Below are 20,662 nucleotides of genomic sequence, written 5' to 3'. Positions count from 1 at the left end.
CAGAAAGCTTTTTTTCATATGGTTAATGTAAAAGGCCAAATGAAAAGAGTACATGAAAATTTCATCAATTACTTCCTCTTACTGGTGTTTTGGTCCTTATTCATCATTCTGTTACAATATTTATAATGCAGTTGTGAAGCAAAACGCAAAATAAATGCAAAACTATCTATCTTTTTCCATTACCTGCAAATGGAAGCTTTTCAGCTTCTGCATTGTTATCTTTAAATGAGAAAGGATAAAAACAATGCGAGCAGTAAAAATCAGGCTTAAAACATTTAGTTTGAGTAAAGGTTTTGGGTGAGCTCCCGGCCACATCACAACACACAGTAACAACACCTAATACTCTACTACTACAGTAAGTAAACTACATACCCTTCGTAAATGTACAATTTTCCATACATCTCTGTGTTAGGCACAGGGGAATTAAATTATCATAATCAGACACAAGGTATCACAAGCTAGTATTCAATCTATAAGCTATCAAATCTATATTCTAAATTTTGGAAAAACTACTGCATTTATCAAGAAATTAATATTTTTAAGCAAACACCCCATGAATAAATTATACAAGCTTCTAATATATTTCAAACTACAAAATCTACAATTTCTTAAAATATGATCTTAAATTTAGATGAAAGTCTCTTATATTTATTAGGTAAATCTGAATAGCATAGAAATAATAATTCCCAATACATTTTTGATTAACAAGACATACTAATGCCTAGTTTCTTTTCTTTTTTTTTTTTTTTGATAAGAAAAAAATGATTCCTCATATTTCTTTATTAACAAGACAAGTTCCTATGAACAAACTATATTATTGGAGTTTATAATTCTTGATGTCTGACATTTCTATATTCTGTCTGGAAATTTTGACATAACCATGACATGATCCTGATATTGTTAGTATGGACACATGATGCTGTTAAGATCCATTCATATTAGTCTATCCATTTGGCCTCGATTCTATAATAACATGATAATCAACAAGATTTTGTATCATAGGTTTTATACCATGCATATAAAATCCGGTTTCTAGAAAGATGGCCAAAACACAATCTACTATTCTGAGGAAAAGTTAGTGAGAATTCCGACACCAGGTTACAAGTTCAGGTACATTTCAAAGAAATTGCCTTCTAGACCAAACATATATAAAGGGTTGTCTCCCTTACCTGTCTCCAGTTTCTGAGACAAGTTGAACTATATGACCCTCCGTTCCGTCGGAGCTTTTGCGTTGGTAGTGACTTCTGTAAAACAAACCATAACATTGGAATCAGTTTCGAATTATTTTTGGATTTAATTATTTTTTTCTTTATTGAATTTATAAAAAACATTCATTAATTTGAAAAACAAAACTGCAGCTAATGGATATTTCTTTTCAAACTAGTTACACTGAATTCTAGCTTGCTTGTGCTAGATTAGATTTGTTTTTCAGGTAGAATCCTACATTAACTATCTTTGTTAAATTTCATATAATCTGATATCTGATTGCCAGATTGTTTTTCTAGGGAACTTGAACCAAATATTGTTTACGCTTAAAATTGAAATCATAAAGACAATTTGGAGTAGAAGTAGTAAGTCACATTGGATCCTAGGTAAGTGATAATTGCAGAGTTGGCTCCCTTTATTGTCCATACTGAATCTTTGTTGAATGATAACCAATTGGTTGCCTCATTTTTATTCCTACCTGAATCTTTGTTGAATGATAACCGATTGGTTTCCTCGGTTTTTTTTTTTTTTTTATTCCTACCTGAATCTTTGTTGAATGATATCCAATTGGTTGCCTCATTTTTATTCCTACCTGAATCTTTGTTGAATGATAGTTTTTTTTGTTATCCTACGAATTTTGGTTTCCTCAGTTTTTTTTTTTTTTTTTCTACCTGAATCTTTGTTGAATGATAACCAATTGGTTGCCTCATTTTTATTCCTACCTGAATCTTTGTTGAATGATAACTGATTGGTTTCCTCGGTTTTTTTTTTTTTATTCCTACCTGAATCTTTGTTGAATGATAACCAATTGGTTGCCTCATTTTTATTCCTACCTGAATCTTTGTTGAATGATAACCGATTGGTTTCCTCAGTTTTTTTTTTTTTTATTCCTACCTGAATCTTTGTTGAATGATAACTGATTGGTTTCCTCAGTTTTTTTTTTTTTTATTCCTACCTGAATCTTTGTTGAATGATAACTGATTGGTTTCCTCCCTTTTTTAATCTTTCATGCTCCTTGTAAGTCCTGTATTGGTTTTGGATCACAACCGCTGCATCTCGACTTTTCTTGAAACGTTTTTGTGCGTAGTAACTTCTAAATTGGCTTTGAATCAAAACTGCTGCCTGGGTCATTTTCTTGTAGTATGCATACTGAAACAGTGTGGTTATGATTATACCTTTAAATGTATTATAACAAATCTATAAAGTCAGAGCCCTGACTATGCCTTGATTTTCGAAATTTAAGCAAGTCAGTAGAAAATACTTGTGGACACCACAATTTCACATGAAACTAGAATTGTTGTTCAGGAGGTCAACTGATATTGTAGGAGGAGTAGTCAGTCAATCATTGTGATAAATGAATCCAGTATACCTGTTTGTAGCGCCTGTAGTACTTCTGTATGAGTACCGCTGCCTCCATCTCCCTCTGTTGCTGTAACTGTTGCTTGTCCCTGTATATTCGGTATGCACTTTGTATCACTTTCGCTGCCTCATACAACTTTCTCTGTTCAATATCTGTCAAATACAAAACAAACGTTTAGTTGTTAGAATTCGGATTTATAGACCATACCAAATTTAATGTAATTCTACTATGCATGTTCTGATCAATCATGTCAACCCAATCCTGATTGGTGATTAGTGACCATGGTATCACTGGTTGTTTGTAGCAAACAAACCAATGAATTGTACAAGTATGTGGTTTTTTTTTCAATTCATGAAATAAATAAAGAATTCATGCTGCCTTAGAAGTAGTCCTTCTAATATCAGAAAAGAAAATCTCCAGTGAAGACCTATCCATATAAGTTTTACCTCAATACTAGGTAGTATATAACTGACCATACCTGACAGAGTCAGCTGAGAGAAATCCTTCTCCATGAACGTAGCTGGAGCATTAAAGTACTCTGTAAACTCAGCCGTAGTTGGAGGTGGTGAATCTAGTGAGAAGTTGTATGGACTATACGGGCTGGGCAGACAGGTGGAGTCAGGACTCAGGGATGACGCTGGAGTACCCAGGTCTGTGTACCTACATCAGGTAAAAAACAAAATTATTTATTATATTTAAACACAAAGACTATGTTAGCCTCTATCATTCAATGTCTTTGTTATTCAGTAGTATCCATGTAAATATATATTTAACTAACATTTGTCATGCTTTGATGGAATAATTACAGAATTGTCAGATTTTGTTCTATATGTAAGTGTGTGTTAGTTTAGCAAATTACCATACAACTAAGAGTTTAGAACACAATCTGACTTTACTGACAATACATGTCAATCAAGTCAGTGTGCCAGGATTAAATAAATATCTGTAAGGGTAGATTGATACATGGAAGACACACCTATGATATTGTGCCAGGATCTGATAAATATATTTAGGGGTAGATTGAAGACAAACCTATATTCATCAAAAGCTAGGCCATCGCCCATTGGTGTAGATATTCCCGAGTCTTCCTCATACGACGATGCATGTGGTGATGGTTGTGAAGGAATGGAACTATATGAACTACTTCTCTCCCGTACGTAAGTTAATTCCACAACCGGTTCTTCACTCCGGCTAGGAGAGAGTTTGATCCGCTCTGGCATGGCGGCGATGATCTGCTTGGCTAGTGTGACCATCTGATGGGTGACATCCTCGTCATTCTCAACACCTGCTGAGGAGTAATGTTACTATAGTTTTTAATATCAAGACACACAAGGTCTAAATGGCCTGTATTACACACCTGATTCTCACATTAGGTCACTAATACAGACCAAATTACCAATAACTTTACTTAATCAAGAGGCCTCACAGGCCTTATCAGTCAGTCACTTGAATGCTAAATCATTGAAGACATAAGTTCTATAATTCATATCCCTTGCTGTTTGTTCATATGTAAATATAAGCTCTTTGGGTTTCCTATCTATTACAGTAATTTTACATATCTGATATAAGATCTATGAGTCTATTATCTCTTACAAAGTCATTTGGTATATCTTATCACCTAGATCCTTAAGTAGGCAGAATGAATAAGAAAGTCAATAAGAATGTCATTGTAAAGTTAATTCGTTTGGGAAAAGGGCAAAATTTTTTGCCCGTTATTTATATAAATTTGCAGTGAAAAGCTTATATGGATATTTACAAAACTTCTAGTTAAGTTTGGCTACTACCTGTAAGCGTGATGTGTGCTTCAAATGATTGTTAGATACACATTAAGTTAGTACATAGCAAGTTTTGATATATCCTGGTACACAGTATTAACATATCTAACAATAAATCCCATCTATGTGATGCATGTTTAGTATCAGATCATTAAATGGTATACTAAACTATCAATGAAAATGAGGGTATAAACAAAAAGAAGGAGGATAAATGATAAGAGCATTATTCAAATGTTAATATTTCCTGTATATATCAACACATATCTGCATAGTAAATCAAAACATTCTTCTAATGTGCAAGGAAATTCATAATTATAGAAAGCATTCAATTACAAATTACTGTTTCTCATCACATATAAAGTACCCTACTCTAAATACACAGAAAATTACAGACAAGACAAATCACAACAAAGGGAGGTAATTATTGTTACCAACAAGGGAGATAACAATGACATACATCTTTGGAGAAGATCTACATCTTCATCGTCAGATGACAAATTCTCAACATCAATCAGAGGACTGGCACTGGCAGAGGACAGAATCTCATCTGTAAATAATTCAGGCAGTTAGTCTGCTACATCTGCAACCACTATATATCTACCAAGGCAGACAGATACTTGGTTATTAATATACTGAATATGTAAACAAAGCAGGCAGTTAGTCAGTTATTAATATATCATTTACTAAATATAGAAACAAAGCAGTTAGTCAGTTATTAATATATCATTTACTAAATATAGAAACAAAGCAGTTAGTCATCCATTAACACCGAATATCTAACCAATCTGTCAGTCTACCATACAATACAATTGTTGGTAATTAATTAATATACATTAATTAAATAAAATATAAATATACAACAAATCTATCAATTATGTATTATGCTTGAATGTGGCTGTAATCCTTTACCAATCACATGTATGCCAACATGAATGCTATCAAAACTTAACTAAGGACGGCCTGTTAGATACATGTGTGTATACTGAATGAGTGACTGATTGTGCGATTAGTAGTGAGCAAAATATCTAGTAGTGCTACACACTTCCTTAACATCTATATCAAGGCTACTGGGTATTAAAACTGATTTTTTAGATGAAAGATAAGGCAAAAGTACTGGTATGTATGCGTGTTCAGACAAAAGTCTGTACCTGTATCCATTTGAATGAGGACAGAGTTGGGTCCTTGAGACCTTGGGGTCAGCGTGATGGCGTCCATATTGGTCTCTCCATGTTTTGGAGCCTCATAGTTAGTTTCAGTAGCCTGCATCATCATATCTGGTGACGTGAGGTCACGACCTGGGTCAGACAACATTGGATTGGTCTGTCTCGTTAACGGGTCTGTTGCCATGGAGAGTTGAGGTTCAGAATTGGTCTCTCTCATTGGTCGATTAGCAGTGTCCGTTACTGTTGATCCCTCGTTGCTTATGGAATGCACAGGAAGAAGATCCACAGAGAACCGTTTGCTGAGTTTCTTTTTTGAAGAATTTCCCCGAAGGGCTTGGTCGCTCTGTCGCCGGATCAAAAAGCCCTCACCTGGGTAAGTAGCCGCGGAACTTGCTGTGGTAGTGTCAGATCGTGGCACTGTACTGACAGGTGGAGGGGATTTAAACAAACCCCTAACTAAGTCTTTGTTGAGAGGGGTAGACGTCTGTAGTGGCATATCTACAGACCTTGGTGGAGAAGACTGCATTGGAACATAGTGACCTCCACCCGAAATAAACATGGAGTTTTGTGAATTAACAGTGAGTAATTTATCAAGAGTTTTTATAACATCCATGTGTCCATGTTTTTGAGCAAGTATTAGTGGGACAAGTCCCTCATTGTTTTGGATATGTAGAGCTTCGGAGTTCCAATGATATAAAACAACAGCTGCCTGGGTATGTCCCCGTCCACAAGCCCACATCTGTAAACATACGGTACAACAACCACACAATTACAGAAATATAGTATCTACTAGTTAATGTATTACAGTAAAACACCTTTATAACCCAGACAGAAATCTCCATTCCCTGTTTTCTTTACAATCTCTGTTACATGTCTATAACAAACTTGAGTGTTTCCATTGGTTCCCAGAGGTTCATTATAAAGGTGTTTTACTGTGCTGTAATTTATCCCTACATTTTTAGAGTTATCTTCTCATAAGAGCAGGCTCCAGGATCATGAAACAATCTTAGACTAAATGTTTGGTAACCAAATCCAAAATGAGTGGACTTGATAACATTGTCTGTTATTGGCTGAGAGAGTTTGACGATCCTTGGGCCAGGTAACACCTGTATGTTAATCAATATCTGCTGTCAAGTGTTAATCACTCTAAAGACATTGACGTCCAGACACACGATTTAGTAGGTCAAATTGTAGTCTACGTTATGTACACACTGCCTCACCTTTGTGAAGCCATGACCCGGCGTTTCCATACTAAATAGTTCTGGATAAGATAAGGAGTGAAAAGACAAATGGGTATTGCATGCATATGGGCAAACTGTCTTTTTTATGCTACAATAATGAAGAAAACTTCAAAAAAAGTTTTAAAAAACTTAATTTTGTGATAGGCTGAATTATTTTTAGTTTTCAATTTAAAAAAAAAAATGGACTTTTTATGACTGCCTTTCATAACAATGTAGAGAATATAGGTGTATATGTACCAAAGGAGTACAAGCGTTGTCGTCCTGACAGCGAGCATCCACCTCGTACTCCAGTACCCAACATGGATTGTCAGATCTCCATTGGACCAGAGTCTGTATGAGTTTGGAATATCCCAGAGCTGCGGCCAGATGTAGAATTGTCATGTTGTGTGGACCTGGCTTAGGGAATGGATCTACATCGGACCAAGTATCTCCTGAAATCTTCTTCACATGCCATACAAGTTTCTCCTCCAGGTCCCCAGTCATCAGGAAATTCTGGATCTATACAACCAACAACAAAATGATATTCACTTGATCTATACAACCAACAACAAAATGATATTCACTTGATCTATACAACCAACAACAAAATGATATTCACTTGATCTATACAACCAACAATATGATGTTCACTTGATCTATACAACTAAGAACAATTGATGTTCACTTGATCTATACACAACAAATGATTCATTGATCTATACAACAACAACAATATGATGATTCACTGATCTATACAACAACACAATATGATATTCACTTGATCTATACAACCAACAACAATATGATGTTCACTTGATCTATACAACCACAACAATATGATGTTCACTTGATCTATACAACCAACAACAATATGATGTTCACTTGATCTATACAACCAACAACAATATGATGTTCACTTGATCTATACAACCAACAACAATATGATGTTCACTTGATCTATACAACCAACAACAATATGATGTTCACTTGATCTATACAACCAACAACAATATGATGTTCACTTGATCTATACAACCAACAACAATAATGATATTCACTTGATCTATACAACCAACAACAATATGATGTTCACTTGATCTATACAACCAACAACAAAATGATATTCACTTGATCTATACAACAACAATATGATGTTCACTTGATCTATACAACCAACAACAATATGATGTTCACTTGATCTATACAACCAACAACAATATGATGTTCACTTGATCTATACAACAACAATATGATGTTCACTTGATCTATACAACCAACAACAATATGATGTTCACTTGATCTATACAACCAACAACAATATGATGTTCACTTGATCTATACAACCAACAACAATATGATGTTATTCACTTGATCTATACAACCAACAACAATATGATGTTCACTTGATCTATACAACCAACAACAATATGATGTTCACTTGATCTATACAACCAACAACAATATGATGTTCACTTGATCTATACAACCAACAACAATATGATATTCACTTGATCTATACAAACCAACAACAATATGATTTCACTTGATCTATACAACCAACAAAAATATGATATTCACTTGATCTATACAACCAACAAAAATATGATGTTCACTTGATCTATACAACCAACAACAATATGATGTTCACTTGATCTATACAACCAACAACAATATGATGTTCACTTGATCTATACAACCAACAACAATATGATGTTCACTTGATCTATACAACCAACAACAATATGATGTTCACTTGATCTATACAACCAACAACAATATGATGTTCACTTGATCTATACAACCAACATACAATATGATGTTCACTTGATCTATACAACAACAACTATGATTCACTTGATCTATACAACCAACAACAATATGATGTTCACTTGATCTATACAACCAACAACAATATGATATTCACTTGATCTATACAACCAACAACAATATGATGTTCACTTGATCTATACAACCAACAACAATATGATGTTCACTTGATCTATACAACCAACAACAATATGATGTTCACTTGATCTATACCACCAACAACAATATGATGGCTATTTGTTTCTATCTTAATTAAAAGTCTTACTGAACTATGTATGTAACCTATTCCTTATCAGGCTAATACAACTGTACAACTTATATTTTTGTGTCATTAAACATGACCCTAGCGTGTATGGAACCTACATAGTGTTTAGTGTTTACTATACAGCAAGAGTAACATACATAGCAGGCAGCAATATGCTTGTATTGTGTCCTCTTCTGGTCACTTTAAGATGCAATATGGCTTACCTGTCTGAGGACGGACTGAGGCGGTTCACCTGGTGACGCGACATTGCTCAGTCTCTGCTCCAGTTCTGCTAGTCGGTCTATCAGCAGCAACTTTAAACAATCATCTACAATAACATAATGTCACACTCTTAAGTTTTATCCCTACAATCCTGTCTTTAAAGAGGAAGTTTTATTCTGTATACCATATATTAAAATTCAGCTTGCTGTTTGAAATTTATCTATGAACACAAAAACATGTCTAATATAGAAACAAACTCATTTGTTTATGGAATTCATATTTAATTTCTTTATCTTTATTTTCAATGTTTCTCTGCTCTAAATATATGATGCTTACCCATCTGTATCTATATTACATTACTATATTTCATAGATACTTATATTGTGATTTTCCTATAAAATCACATGATAGCACATTGAATGGGTATTGTGGTATGAAAAACATCACGTTCTACATGTTCCACAGTATTTCCTGGTTTATCTACTGACATACCATTCAGTGAAAACCATTCTGACTGTTGGCTCTGGGTGGTTTCCTCGAGTTTCTTGTCCTTGTATTCAAACGGAACACTATTGGAGAACACAGTACCATCACACGTCACATGTAGACTAACGCAGCCGGCAGCATGGGCTGGAAAACAGAGCGTGTCAACTTCAAAACCGGCACAATAATTAACCATCAACACTGGATTAAAAATCACTCCTTAAGTCATGATTCTACAAATATCAACACTAGATAAAAAAGATCTTTGCCTTGTTAAATTACATAAAACAACTTCAACACTTTTACCGAAATCTCTTTTTGCATCATTATGTTACATGAAATCCGACTTGGACTGGGTCCATTGGGGGGCAGCCAGCATGTAGAATCTATTGGTAAATCTAGAGCATTAGATCTGTGTTCAGAGACTTCAAAATTCACCAGTGTAACGATTCAACGTCAACAGCCAACAAAATAACAGAATCATTTGACTTAAAGAGTCACAAATTCTATTCTGTGAACAAACTTTCTTTTGGGGCTATTGAGTTTCCCAATTTCCATTTAAAAACAAGTTCAGGAGGATTATACCATTCACAGATTTAAAAATTGAATGGCTTTTTCTATCAATAGAAATGATGTAGATGTAAATTCATGGAGATAAACTTTTGTGACTTTACTTGGAATGCAAATTTGGATTACGAAATTCGCTAAAGCAAATTGCACGCAAAAGAAAGATGCTTTATAGTAACTTAAACACCCTTTTTTTACCTGGAACAAAACACTTGAGAACACCTGGCTGGACTAGTCTGGTAGGGACAGATTTACCATCAAACACACACACATATTGAGCAGTGGCAGAGAGCCAGGAACCTACCACCAGCATCTTACACCCTCCCTAAAACAAAGACAAACACAATCATATACTCTTTCTGCAATGGGAAATAGAATGTTACAGTTTAAATACAGCCATATTTTAATATTGAATATAATACAATGATAAATCACTATACTTTTCCCAGAATGAAAAACAGAAGACGTATATTTTCTTCAAAATGAGAAATATTCTCACCAAATGTAAAATTCTTCCTTCATTATGAATCAAATTATACCAATGCATAAAATTATTCAGAGTTTATAGTTCTGTACAATGAAAAATTTCAGATATAGTATATCTTAACACCTTCTTTTGACATGAACTTCTTACAATAATTTAATAATCTGGCTGCTTACCTCTGTATACGACCACTCCGGACAGTAGTCGGTGATTATGGCTCCATTATTCCTTAGAGATGAGTTGACAGATATTCGATCAGTTGACATGAGATTAGCTTCTGTGATCCCAGACTGTACCATCTTCTCTGCTCCAGGTTTGACACTATGGTTAGCCGGAGATATATGTTGATGATGTAACAATGGACTATTTGGAACAGCCTGCTGCCCAATATGACCATGAGAATCAGTTAAATGACTTGACATTTTATTATCAGGAGCTGCCTCCAGTCTTTGGTTGCTGACACAACTTGCATCATTGATCATTGGGATTGGACCAGCCAATTCCTCACTACGAGTGTTGAAGTTATCATGAGATTCTGAGGTGCTCAAGTCATTCACGAGCTTTTCTACATCAGGAAAGTCTAACAAGTCAAGATTATCAAAACTGTAGTCTGTAGAGCCGAGACTGGAGTTGAGACAACCTGAGTCAGTCTCCAGGCTTTTAGAGGGATCCTTGATGTGTTCCAGATCTAGAGTATTGGCGGTGCCTTTGGACTCCACAGTGTGATGGGATTGGATGAGTGACTGCACATCTTCGGCAGTGAATGTTTGCAACTGTGGTAAGAGTTTATGTGACTGAGATTGTATGACTGTCTGTACGTCATCGACAGTCACACGTTGTAATTGAGGTAAAATATTTAGCTTATTGCCTTTGCCCAGCTCAGCTTTCCTCTCATTGGTCTCGTTTACAGTCACCTGCATCGGGACTACTGATTGGTCGTTAGTGCCGCCCGATACAAATGTATTGTTTGCTACAAAAGTTTGATGTGTGGTGGCATTGTTGCCGTCAGCAGAAATGCCCTGTGTCTGTGTGGCGACGACAGGTGCTGGGAGTGTCACAGATAAGGCTTGTAAATGTTGGTGAGGGGGTGCCATGTTGTTCTGGTCACTAGGTAACTGTGTGATGAGATGAGAGATGGGCTGGACGTGACACCCAGCCGACACAGTGATGGGCGTCTGCATGGTGCTCACCTGTCCACCCACAACAAGGTAACGACTTGTACTTGGACCCAGACTCAGGATATAGGGCATTTGAGCTATGTCAGCTGTCGTTACGGCCATGTCCACGACCTTCTGACTCTGGCTGATGGGGACGACGACACTTTCCTTCATACCAACCACAGTGGAACAGCCCTGTTGGGAGACAACAAGTTTGTGTTCATATATAGAATTAGTTTTGTAGATATATTTATTTACCTACTTATACTGACTATTGTAAAATGTGCTATTTACACGAAGTTCAAATGTAGGGTAATTACACAAATGTCATTTGACTACACGCTTTAGTGATGAATGAGGTACTGGAATAGGGTACTGAAAATGGAAAAAGTAAATAATTATGGTGAAAATTACACATAATGTTATAGATAAAGTTAAACAACAAAATCACAGAATTAGCTATGTTTTTACAGTATATTATCTCTTGTAGCCATTCACATTACGACAAGCAATATTTAACTTGTGCATATAGTTCTCCATTGTCTATAAATTTACAATGGGCATGTTTGATGTAAGCCTATTACCGGTATATCTAATCTTATAGGTGTTATTTATTTCCATCAACAATAGTTATTATTTCATTTGATGCTGTGATTTAGTTATAACCATTTCCAAGTTGTTCTATAAAACATTCATCAGAAAGGGCCCCGTCTTAGTAGTGGACCCTTAGCTACAAAATATGTGGTGTATTGCCTCAAGCAGACAGTTCCAGTTCTTGCATCCAGCAGTAACAATATCCATCATAATAGTTATCCAGAACACACTGCAGAAACCAATTTTCACTAAAATCTAATTATTTCAAAATTAAGACTCTTGTACTGGCCGTTGCAGCCCTTTCCAATTTCCAGATATCTTCAAAACTATAACCATGATATTGAGTGTTCCAAAAAAAACCTGTACACCTATTTCTTGATGAAATGGGAATATTTTTACTATTTTAGGGGTCGTGGGGGCCATCTTGGATTTCTTAGAAAATATTCAAACCCATATTGCATAACTTTCGGCTATTACCTTGTGCAATTTCAAAACAACCTATTGGTTTACTAGGAAACTAAAACCAATTGTAAACGGACAGACAGACATACATAGTGATTACTATCTAGGGCTTCTGTACATAGTGATTACTATCTAGGGCTTCTGTATGTCTGATGTGGACCTCAATAAACCTATCTGTGGCGGAGATCTCTGGACAGACAGATATAGAGATTACTTTTGGGCTGTTGTATCTCTAATGTGGAACTCAATAAACCTACCTGTGGCCAAAATACATACCTGTGGTGGAGGTGCTGGGGAGATCTCTGGACAGACAGATATAGAGGTTACTTTTGGGCTGTTGTATCTCTGATGTGGACCTCAATAAACCTACCTGTGGCCAAAATACGTACCTGTGGTGGAGGTGCTGGAGAGATCTCTGGCGGGACAGATATAGAGATTACTTTTGGGCTGCCTGTGGCAAAAATACCTACCTGTGGTGGAGGTGCTGGAGAGATCTCTGGAACCTTCGTCGGGAGACTTGCCATAATGGTCATTTGTGAGGAGGTTTTGGCCCCGCAGCAGTTGGTAGCCTCAGATTTCCGGGCCGCGTCCAATTCGGCCAGGGTTCCCCGTGGAGACAGTTTGTAGAGGTTGTTAGAACAGATGGTATCACAGGGTTTATCACATTTGTGGGATTTGGTTTTATCACAATTCTCATGGTACTCCAGTAAGTGTCTCACAAGAGCCTCCACTGATTCCTCTATCTACAATAGCAAAGGGAAATTCATATTCAAGACAAATTTATGCTGATTTTCATCAAAAATAGCTAGATTTTCTCTTTAAAAGTAAAATTTTGGATTGCTTTAGGCATAAGCATATTGAGTATTTTCATAAATAAATTTGAAACAAGACAAATATTTTAGAACTAAACTATTGTATTGGGAATGGACAGGGTCGATCATCAGTGACTAGAAAGCTCAAACAACAGAGCATCCAGCTAGAGTTTGAAGTTCCTGGGTTCGAGCCTCGGTTGATACAATTCTGCTAAACAATGAAAATATAGTCAAACCTGCCTTATTGTAATTGTCTCTGCAGAGATCGATTAGGCTGATGATGATTATAACATCGGTATTGTACGCATATAAAATCGCCAATTATTTCATTGAAAACAAAGTGAAATTATTTGATAGAATAGCAGTCAATCATAACATCGGTTTTTTTGCTGTCTGTTTACATTTCTTAAACATACATGATATCTAAATAATGAAAACAAATTGTTTATTGATATTTATCATTTTTTATGGTTTTATCATTTTCTCCCCTTCACAACAATTCTGCAGAAATGAGGCCAAATCAAGTCCAACATTTGTTGTCATTGTAAACAGGTACACTGCAGTCAGCTGATTTTCCGTGAATTAAAGCATATTACGATTGATCATGCTTCTGGTACATAATCATATTCATTTTTATTATGATTTTTATTTTTTTAGACACGTTTACCTAGATTATTCTGATGTATGCTGAATTGGCGAAGAAACATTTGATTTTCACATGAATCTAGTACGTAATCATTTTCATTATTGATCCTGTCTTAAGCGACCACCTGTCTTATGCGACCTTATTTTGGACTTCCCTTAGAAGGTCACTTAAGACAGGTGTGACTGAAGTCTGTATAGTGTCAATAATAAACTCACCATTTGTTCTGACTCTTCCCCTGGTCTGCCTGTGGAAACTATAATTATAAAAAATTAAAATGAGTAATACATATTCTCTGAGAAGCTCATATCAGTTTTAAAACATCAGCAGTAAGTTTGAAATGGCTCAAGGCCATTTTTAAATTTATACACAGGTCCAATGTGTTGACCATTTTCAGATGCCAACAAAGTAGCGTTTAGGCAGAAATAGTTATACAGACCAGATGTTGTCTCTACCACAGGTTTTACAGTAAAATGCGGCTCTTTTATCTGACTTAGACTGATATAAACAGAAGTATTAGTACAATGTTTACACATTGGTCTGAGTTGGTCTATGAGTTCCTCTTTGGTCCATTCTTTCTTCTCAAAAGCCTGAGATATCACAGGAATCTTCATCTTGGTGTTGTCTGGGTAGGGCACATTTAGATAGTGAACTATCACAATGTCAGGATTCTGTAAAATAGAGGTCATACAATACCAGACAGGTTAAACAAGGTCATATAATACCAGACAGGTTAAACAAGGTCATATAGATAGTGATTTCTGTAAAATAGAGGTCATACAATACCCAGACAGGTTAAACAAGGTCATATAGATAGTGATTTCTGTAAAATAGTCCAAAACGGTCCAAAGTCAAACAGTACTCAGCGTAATATTTGTAAATGAGCCATTCTCTAGTAGCTGATTCTGAAGTCAAATAACATCTGATAAATCAACCACTCTCTAGTAGCTGATTCTGAAGTCAAATAACATCTGATAAATCAACCATTCTCTAGTAGCTGATTCTGAAGTCAAATAACATCTGATAAATCAACCATTCTCTAGTAGCTGATTCTGAAGTCAAATAACATCTGATAAATCAACCATTCTCTTGTAGCTGATTCTGAAGTCAAATAACATCTGATAAATCAGCCATTCTCTAGTAGCTAATTCTGAAGTCAAATAACATCTGATAAATCAACCACTCTCTAGTAGCTGATTCTGAAGTCAAATAACATCTGATAAATCAACCATTCTCTAGTAGCTGATTCTGAAGTCAAATAACATCTGATAAATCAACCATTCTCTAGTAGCTGATTCTGAAGTCAAATAACATCTGATAAATCAACCATTCTCTTGTAGCTGATTCTGAAGTCAAATAACATCTGATAAATCAGCCATTCTCTAGTAGCTAATTGTGAAGTCAAATAACATCTGATAAATCAACCATTCTCTAGTAGCTGATTGTGAAGTCAAATTCTGATAAATCAACCATTCTCTAGTAGCTGATTCTTAAAAATAACATCTGATAAATCAACCATTCTCTAGTAGCTGATTGTGAAGTCAAATAACATCTGATAAATCAACCATTCTCTAGTAGCTGATTGTGAAGTCAAATAACATCTGATAAATCAACCATTCTCTAGTAGCTGATTCTGAAGTCAAATAACATCTGATAAATCAGCCATTCTCTAGTAGCTGATTCTGAAGTCAAATAACATCTGATAAATCAACCATTCTCTAGTAGCTGATTGTGAAGTCAAATAACATCTGATAAATCAGCCATTCTCTAGTAGCTTATTCTGAAGTCAAATAACATCTGATAAATCAGCCATTCTCTAGTAGCTGATTCTGAAGTCAAATAACATCTGATAAATCAACCATTCTCTAGTAGCTGATTCTGAAGTCAAATAACATCTGATAAATCAACCACTCTCTAGTAGCTCAAATAACATCTGATAAATCAACCACTCTCTAGTAGCTGATTCTGAAGTCAAATAACATCTGATAAATCAACCACTCTCTAGTAGCTGATTCTGAAGTCAAATAACATCTGATAAATCAACCACTCTCTAGTAGCTGATAAGTCAAATAACATCTGATAAATCAACCATTCTCTAGTAGCTGATTCTGAAGTCAAATAACATCTGATAAATCAACCATTCTCTAGTAGCTGATTCTGAAGTCAAATAACATCTGATAAATCAGCCATTCTCTAGTAGCTGATTCTGAAGTCAAATAACATCAGATGTTATTTGACTTCAGAATCAGCTACTAGAGAATGGTTGATTTACAAATAAATTCATAGCATATTATTTTATATGAAACCAATTAGAGTTTGAGCATTCCATATCACAAATGTATCATTTTGGGTATGATTCAGTGTGATATCCCCTTACCTGCAGTAACCAATAGCAACGCCGGTGAAATGTTGGAAGTATGTCTGAGTGGACATAGGAACCGTAAATGCACTGAAAAAGAACAACATTTTAACAATGATAACTGTTGCAACAATTATTTCACAATTTTGATTAGTGTAACATAATCTCTTAACCACAATGCTGTCACCAGAACAAGAATGATATTTCACACTGTGATCATCGTCATTAGTATTCCTAATTTTCCTTTATGTCAACTATCAATATGAATGATATTGGCAACAGATTGTGAATCATGTCTTTATTGACCTTCTTTACAATGGAGAACAGTTCTTTGCTTTGTTTAAGTAACCTTCAACTTTGACATTAAATTGACCAACTTTTTGCAGCTTTTGACCCTATTGGACTTGACCTAGATATGTATTACAGATCACTAACTATGCTGGAACCCCTGGTTCTTTACTCCTTGTACTTTGTCAGGAGTCACAGTACAAATTTAGCAATTGTGCCATGATTATAAGGTTTGATTATAAGCTTGGTCTTTGCTGTCTTCATTATGTATTCAGGTTTCTGTGCTTTCTAAACTTGTCTATATTTCAAAACCAAACTGCTGACAATGCAGAATTGTGTAGCCACAAATGTTACTTCCAGGAAAATTAGGAAAACAGATTCTTAAACTGATTGGCAAAAAACTGATTTTCAAAATAAAAACTTGTGCATCTTGTTAGCTTTAATGAGGAGCAGTGTAGACTAAGTTCTGCCAAGAAGTCGCTGTAATGTCACACAGGACAGACATTTTCTATTCTGCACAGTCTACAAACTGTCGAACTGCATGTATTATTGTAGAAGGTGGTCGCGAGGTGAAGCCACCAGACCCATTACCACATGGCTTTGTGGGAAATCTAGGAAATTCAATCTAGTAAGCAGCAGCCCATGTCTAAACAGATTGAGCTCCTCACATAGGGGAAAGCTAGAGAGAGACGTCCCTTGAGGGAAAGCTACAGACAGCCACAGCAGCACTCCACACGTCTGAAAGCTTACCGCCAACCGATCAATATATACCTAGGCTCACTAGTCTAACACGTTAATCACAAGGTATTTCACTCACTGTTTTACTTTCAAATTACAACTGTGTATTGTTTCCATCCAATAAGGTCTAATCAATTCAAAGCTAAGTTTCATAGTCAATATGTACAGCTTGATGCAAGATGAAATAAAATTTTGGTGTAGCACCAAACTTTTGATATGTTTGAGAGAGCATGGAAGTATTACACAGGGGCCTGATATAATAAGCTCCAAGGTGTCTAATTGACTAGGTCTGTCTTTGTCTGCTACTTACCACCACATTGCTGCATTGTCATACGAACAAAAAGATAATTCCCTCAACACAATTCTCTCTAATCTAATTTACTCAAGTTTAAATTATACATGTAATTTTCTAGTCTTACAAAGTCAATTTATCTTTTTCTATAACCCATTTGTGCCTTCAGAAAAAACCACCTAGAGCATAATGGTGAAATCTGTTCTTCAGTTATTTAAATAATATGGCGAATGAACAATCTCCACATGACACCATATTGGCATTTAAATATAGTACATTACATATCCTGTTAGAGTTGATTTGTACCAAATGTATTCTTTTTTTAATGTTTTTGTTCACTATCTTGTCACCACTTGTTCACCAGTATAGCTTTGTTAGTTCACTCTAACACCGCCTCTCTCGCATTCATAAATCCATTCCTAACCCCTTTAAATCCCTTTTCCTCAAATTTCTTTAGCCTCTCCATCATTTCTACCCAATCCTTCATCAATTCAGTTCCCCAATCCCTATAAATCCCTCATACACCCTACTGCTCCCTTACCTCTAATCCCTGAACCTTCAATTTCATGTGGTCCTCTCGAATGTTTTTTCCGTCTTTTCTTTTTTTCCAACAGTAGCCATCTTTCCTGTATCGAACCTTTTTCCTGCTGTAGAGTAGCATAGAACCACTGGGAGGTCTGAAACATAATAAAGGACATATTAATATAATATTAGGGCATAATGATATAATATTAGGGCATAATGATACAATATTAGGGCATAATGATATAATATCAGGACATAATGATATAATATTAGGATATAATGATAATATTAGGTCATATTGATATAATATCAGGACAATGATATAATACAAGGACATAATATAATATTAGGACTAAAAATTGTTAGCATTTGCTACCATAACTCTTCCAATACTATTAAAATACTTAAGAGATTAAAAACTTACCGGACTTTCATCTCTAAATGCATCCATTCTTTATGCTTGTCAAATGCAATCAGAATTGATGCAATCTCCTGGAATAAAAACAGAAACATAGTAAAGGAATTTTCGGGATGGTTTTCCTATCTATCATTCTTTATGAATATACCCTTCATCAGCAACAATCTATACTACACCACATTTCTTATAATGAAAAAAGAGTTGTACAGAAATGGACACGTTTCCTTATAACATAATCAATCACACATTTTTTCATCTATTTTTAGTATCATTGATAATGACCTTTTTGATAAACAATACAAAACATCACTTTAGGTTATTGAGAACTAAAGGAAGTTTGAATGAATTTTGAACTTATTCAGTACTACAGAACTTTAAACTTAAATTTGGAAAAAAAAAAAAAAAGTAATAATTTTAAACAGCAGTGTTAACCTTGACACCTGAATTGCAATCTCCTGAAAAACTGGTAGCTCTAATGAGAAATATCTGTATCAAATTTTAGTCTGAATGGCCCAAAGGAACTGGATTCAAGCTCAGAAATAAATTTTCTATTTTTAGTAAGTGACCTTGACCTTCTAACTTTAAAGCAACCCCAAGAAAACAGTTTTGGTATGGAAGCTATGTAGGAAGTATATATTACCATGGTAAAGGGGACACTCTTGACATATCACAGTATTTGTGTGAACAATTTTCAGTTTAGCTTTATTGTCAATACCAATTCATGTTAGAGTTATTTCTTTATCTTAAATCTGTTACATTATAGATAAAATTACTTTATACATTTACATTGTATATTGCAATGCCTGGAATGTCATACTTTTGGTGCAACATCGCTACTTCACATGTGTAAGACCAAGACAATTCGGAAACAATTACATCAAGTTACTTCACTGATCCTCTAGTAATAGCTTTAGTTAACACTTCAGACGCCAACAAGGAACAGCAGAACAGACAGCTTTTTAATGTGTTATTAATAATTAGCATCATCACATAGTAAACACTGTTTATGGCTAAACCTTGAGTGGCAGCTAACAGCCTGGAGATCAAAAACAATGATGGAAGACATCGCTCTTTGGTACCCATTCGCCATCAATCTTGCATGACAGCGAGCATCAAAACATCCTTTTATCAGTATGGTGGCTTGTACAGTTTGATGGTGAAGGTTTTCACCATACAAAATGTTCTTAAAGCATTTTGGATAAAATCTCCTACTTTACAGTTTAATCAATATTTTTCTTTTTATTTTTTTTTATTGTGATGGGTTTGATTCTATTGATCCAAAATTAGTTTTCTTGATTCACACATCAATCAAAAGTTCAAAGTCACAAACATCAAACTAATATTTGTTTTCTATCAAGACCAAGCAAAATTGCATCTAACAATTAACAAAATTATTTTACAAAATATATAACAGGTTGTTTAATTGTATGAATCAAGAAATGCCAGATCTTGTTGATACTTCTTAAGAACAACCATCCATGCAGAAGTCTCATGTATGTCTGTAACTTGCGACAGTGAGACCCCATGCATGCATATGTATGCCTATAACTTGTGACCTTGTAGTCAAATATATGCCTGTAACATGTAACCTTGTGGTCTCATGTATGCCTGTAACTTGTGACCTTGTGATCCCATGTATGCCTATAACTTGTGACCTTGTAGTCAAATGTATGCCTGTAACATGTAACCTTGAGGTCTCATGTATGCCTGTAACTTGTGACCTTGTGTTCCCATGTATGCCTGTAACTTGTGACCTTGTGGTCCCATGTGTGCCTGTAACATGTAACCTTGTGGTCCCAAGTATGCCTGTAATTTGTGACCTT

The 20,662-nt window shown here is 35.3% G+C and overlaps 1 protein-coding gene across 11 annotated transcripts in view; it reads right to left on the bottom strand.

Moving 5' to 3' along the window:
• LOC138315816 (calmodulin-binding transcription activator 2-like) overlaps nucleotides 1-20,662 on the bottom strand; it is a 91,750-nt gene that overhangs the window by 25,469 nt on the left and 45,619 nt on the right. For 2 of the 11 annotated variants that reach the window (XM_069257100.1, XM_069257132.1), the window contains exons 4-22: nucleotides 18,846-18,913; nucleotides 18,438-18,573; nucleotides 16,597-16,668; nucleotides 14,752-14,890; nucleotides 14,438-14,475; nucleotides 13,235-13,507; nucleotides 10,728-11,903; nucleotides 10,266-10,392; nucleotides 9,510-9,647; nucleotides 9,020-9,123; nucleotides 6,983-7,243; nucleotides 5,490-6,243; nucleotides 4,799-4,888; nucleotides 3,599-3,854; nucleotides 3,045-3,226; nucleotides 2,576-2,718; nucleotides 2,162-2,355; nucleotides 1,170-1,244; nucleotides 373-403 (exon numbers count right to left, since the gene is read on the bottom strand). In XM_069257100.1, coding sequence (XP_069113201.1) covers nucleotides 373-403; nucleotides 1,170-1,244; nucleotides 2,162-2,355; nucleotides 2,576-2,718; nucleotides 3,045-3,226; nucleotides 3,599-3,854; nucleotides 4,799-4,888; nucleotides 5,490-6,243; nucleotides 6,983-7,243; nucleotides 9,020-9,123; nucleotides 9,510-9,647; nucleotides 10,266-10,392; nucleotides 10,728-11,903; nucleotides 13,235-13,507; nucleotides 14,438-14,475; nucleotides 14,752-14,890; nucleotides 16,597-16,668; nucleotides 18,438-18,573; nucleotides 18,846-18,913 — 4,257 coding nt within the window. Of the gene's footprint in view, nucleotides 1-372; nucleotides 404-1,169; nucleotides 1,245-1,928; nucleotides 2,356-2,575; nucleotides 2,719-3,044; nucleotides 3,227-3,598; nucleotides 3,855-4,798; nucleotides 4,889-5,489; nucleotides 6,244-6,982; nucleotides 7,244-9,019; nucleotides 9,124-9,509; nucleotides 9,648-10,265; nucleotides 10,393-10,727; nucleotides 11,904-13,234; nucleotides 13,508-14,437; nucleotides 14,476-14,751; nucleotides 14,891-16,596; nucleotides 16,669-18,437; nucleotides 18,574-18,845; nucleotides 18,914-20,662 lie in introns of those variants that run through there. The other 9 variants (XR_011207538.1, XR_011207540.1, XM_069257154.1 and 6 more) reach the window with 7 other exon arrangements.

This window comes from Argopecten irradians, chromosome 1 (assembly GCF_041381155.1).
Source record: "Argopecten irradians isolate NY chromosome 1, Ai_NY, whole genome shotgun sequence".
In the NCBI taxonomy this organism is placed as follows: Eukaryota; Metazoa; Mollusca; class Bivalvia; order Pectinida; family Pectinidae; genus Argopecten; species Argopecten irradians.
Note: the sequence above shows the minus strand (reverse complement) of the source record. Positions and strands in the feature narration are given on the sequence as shown.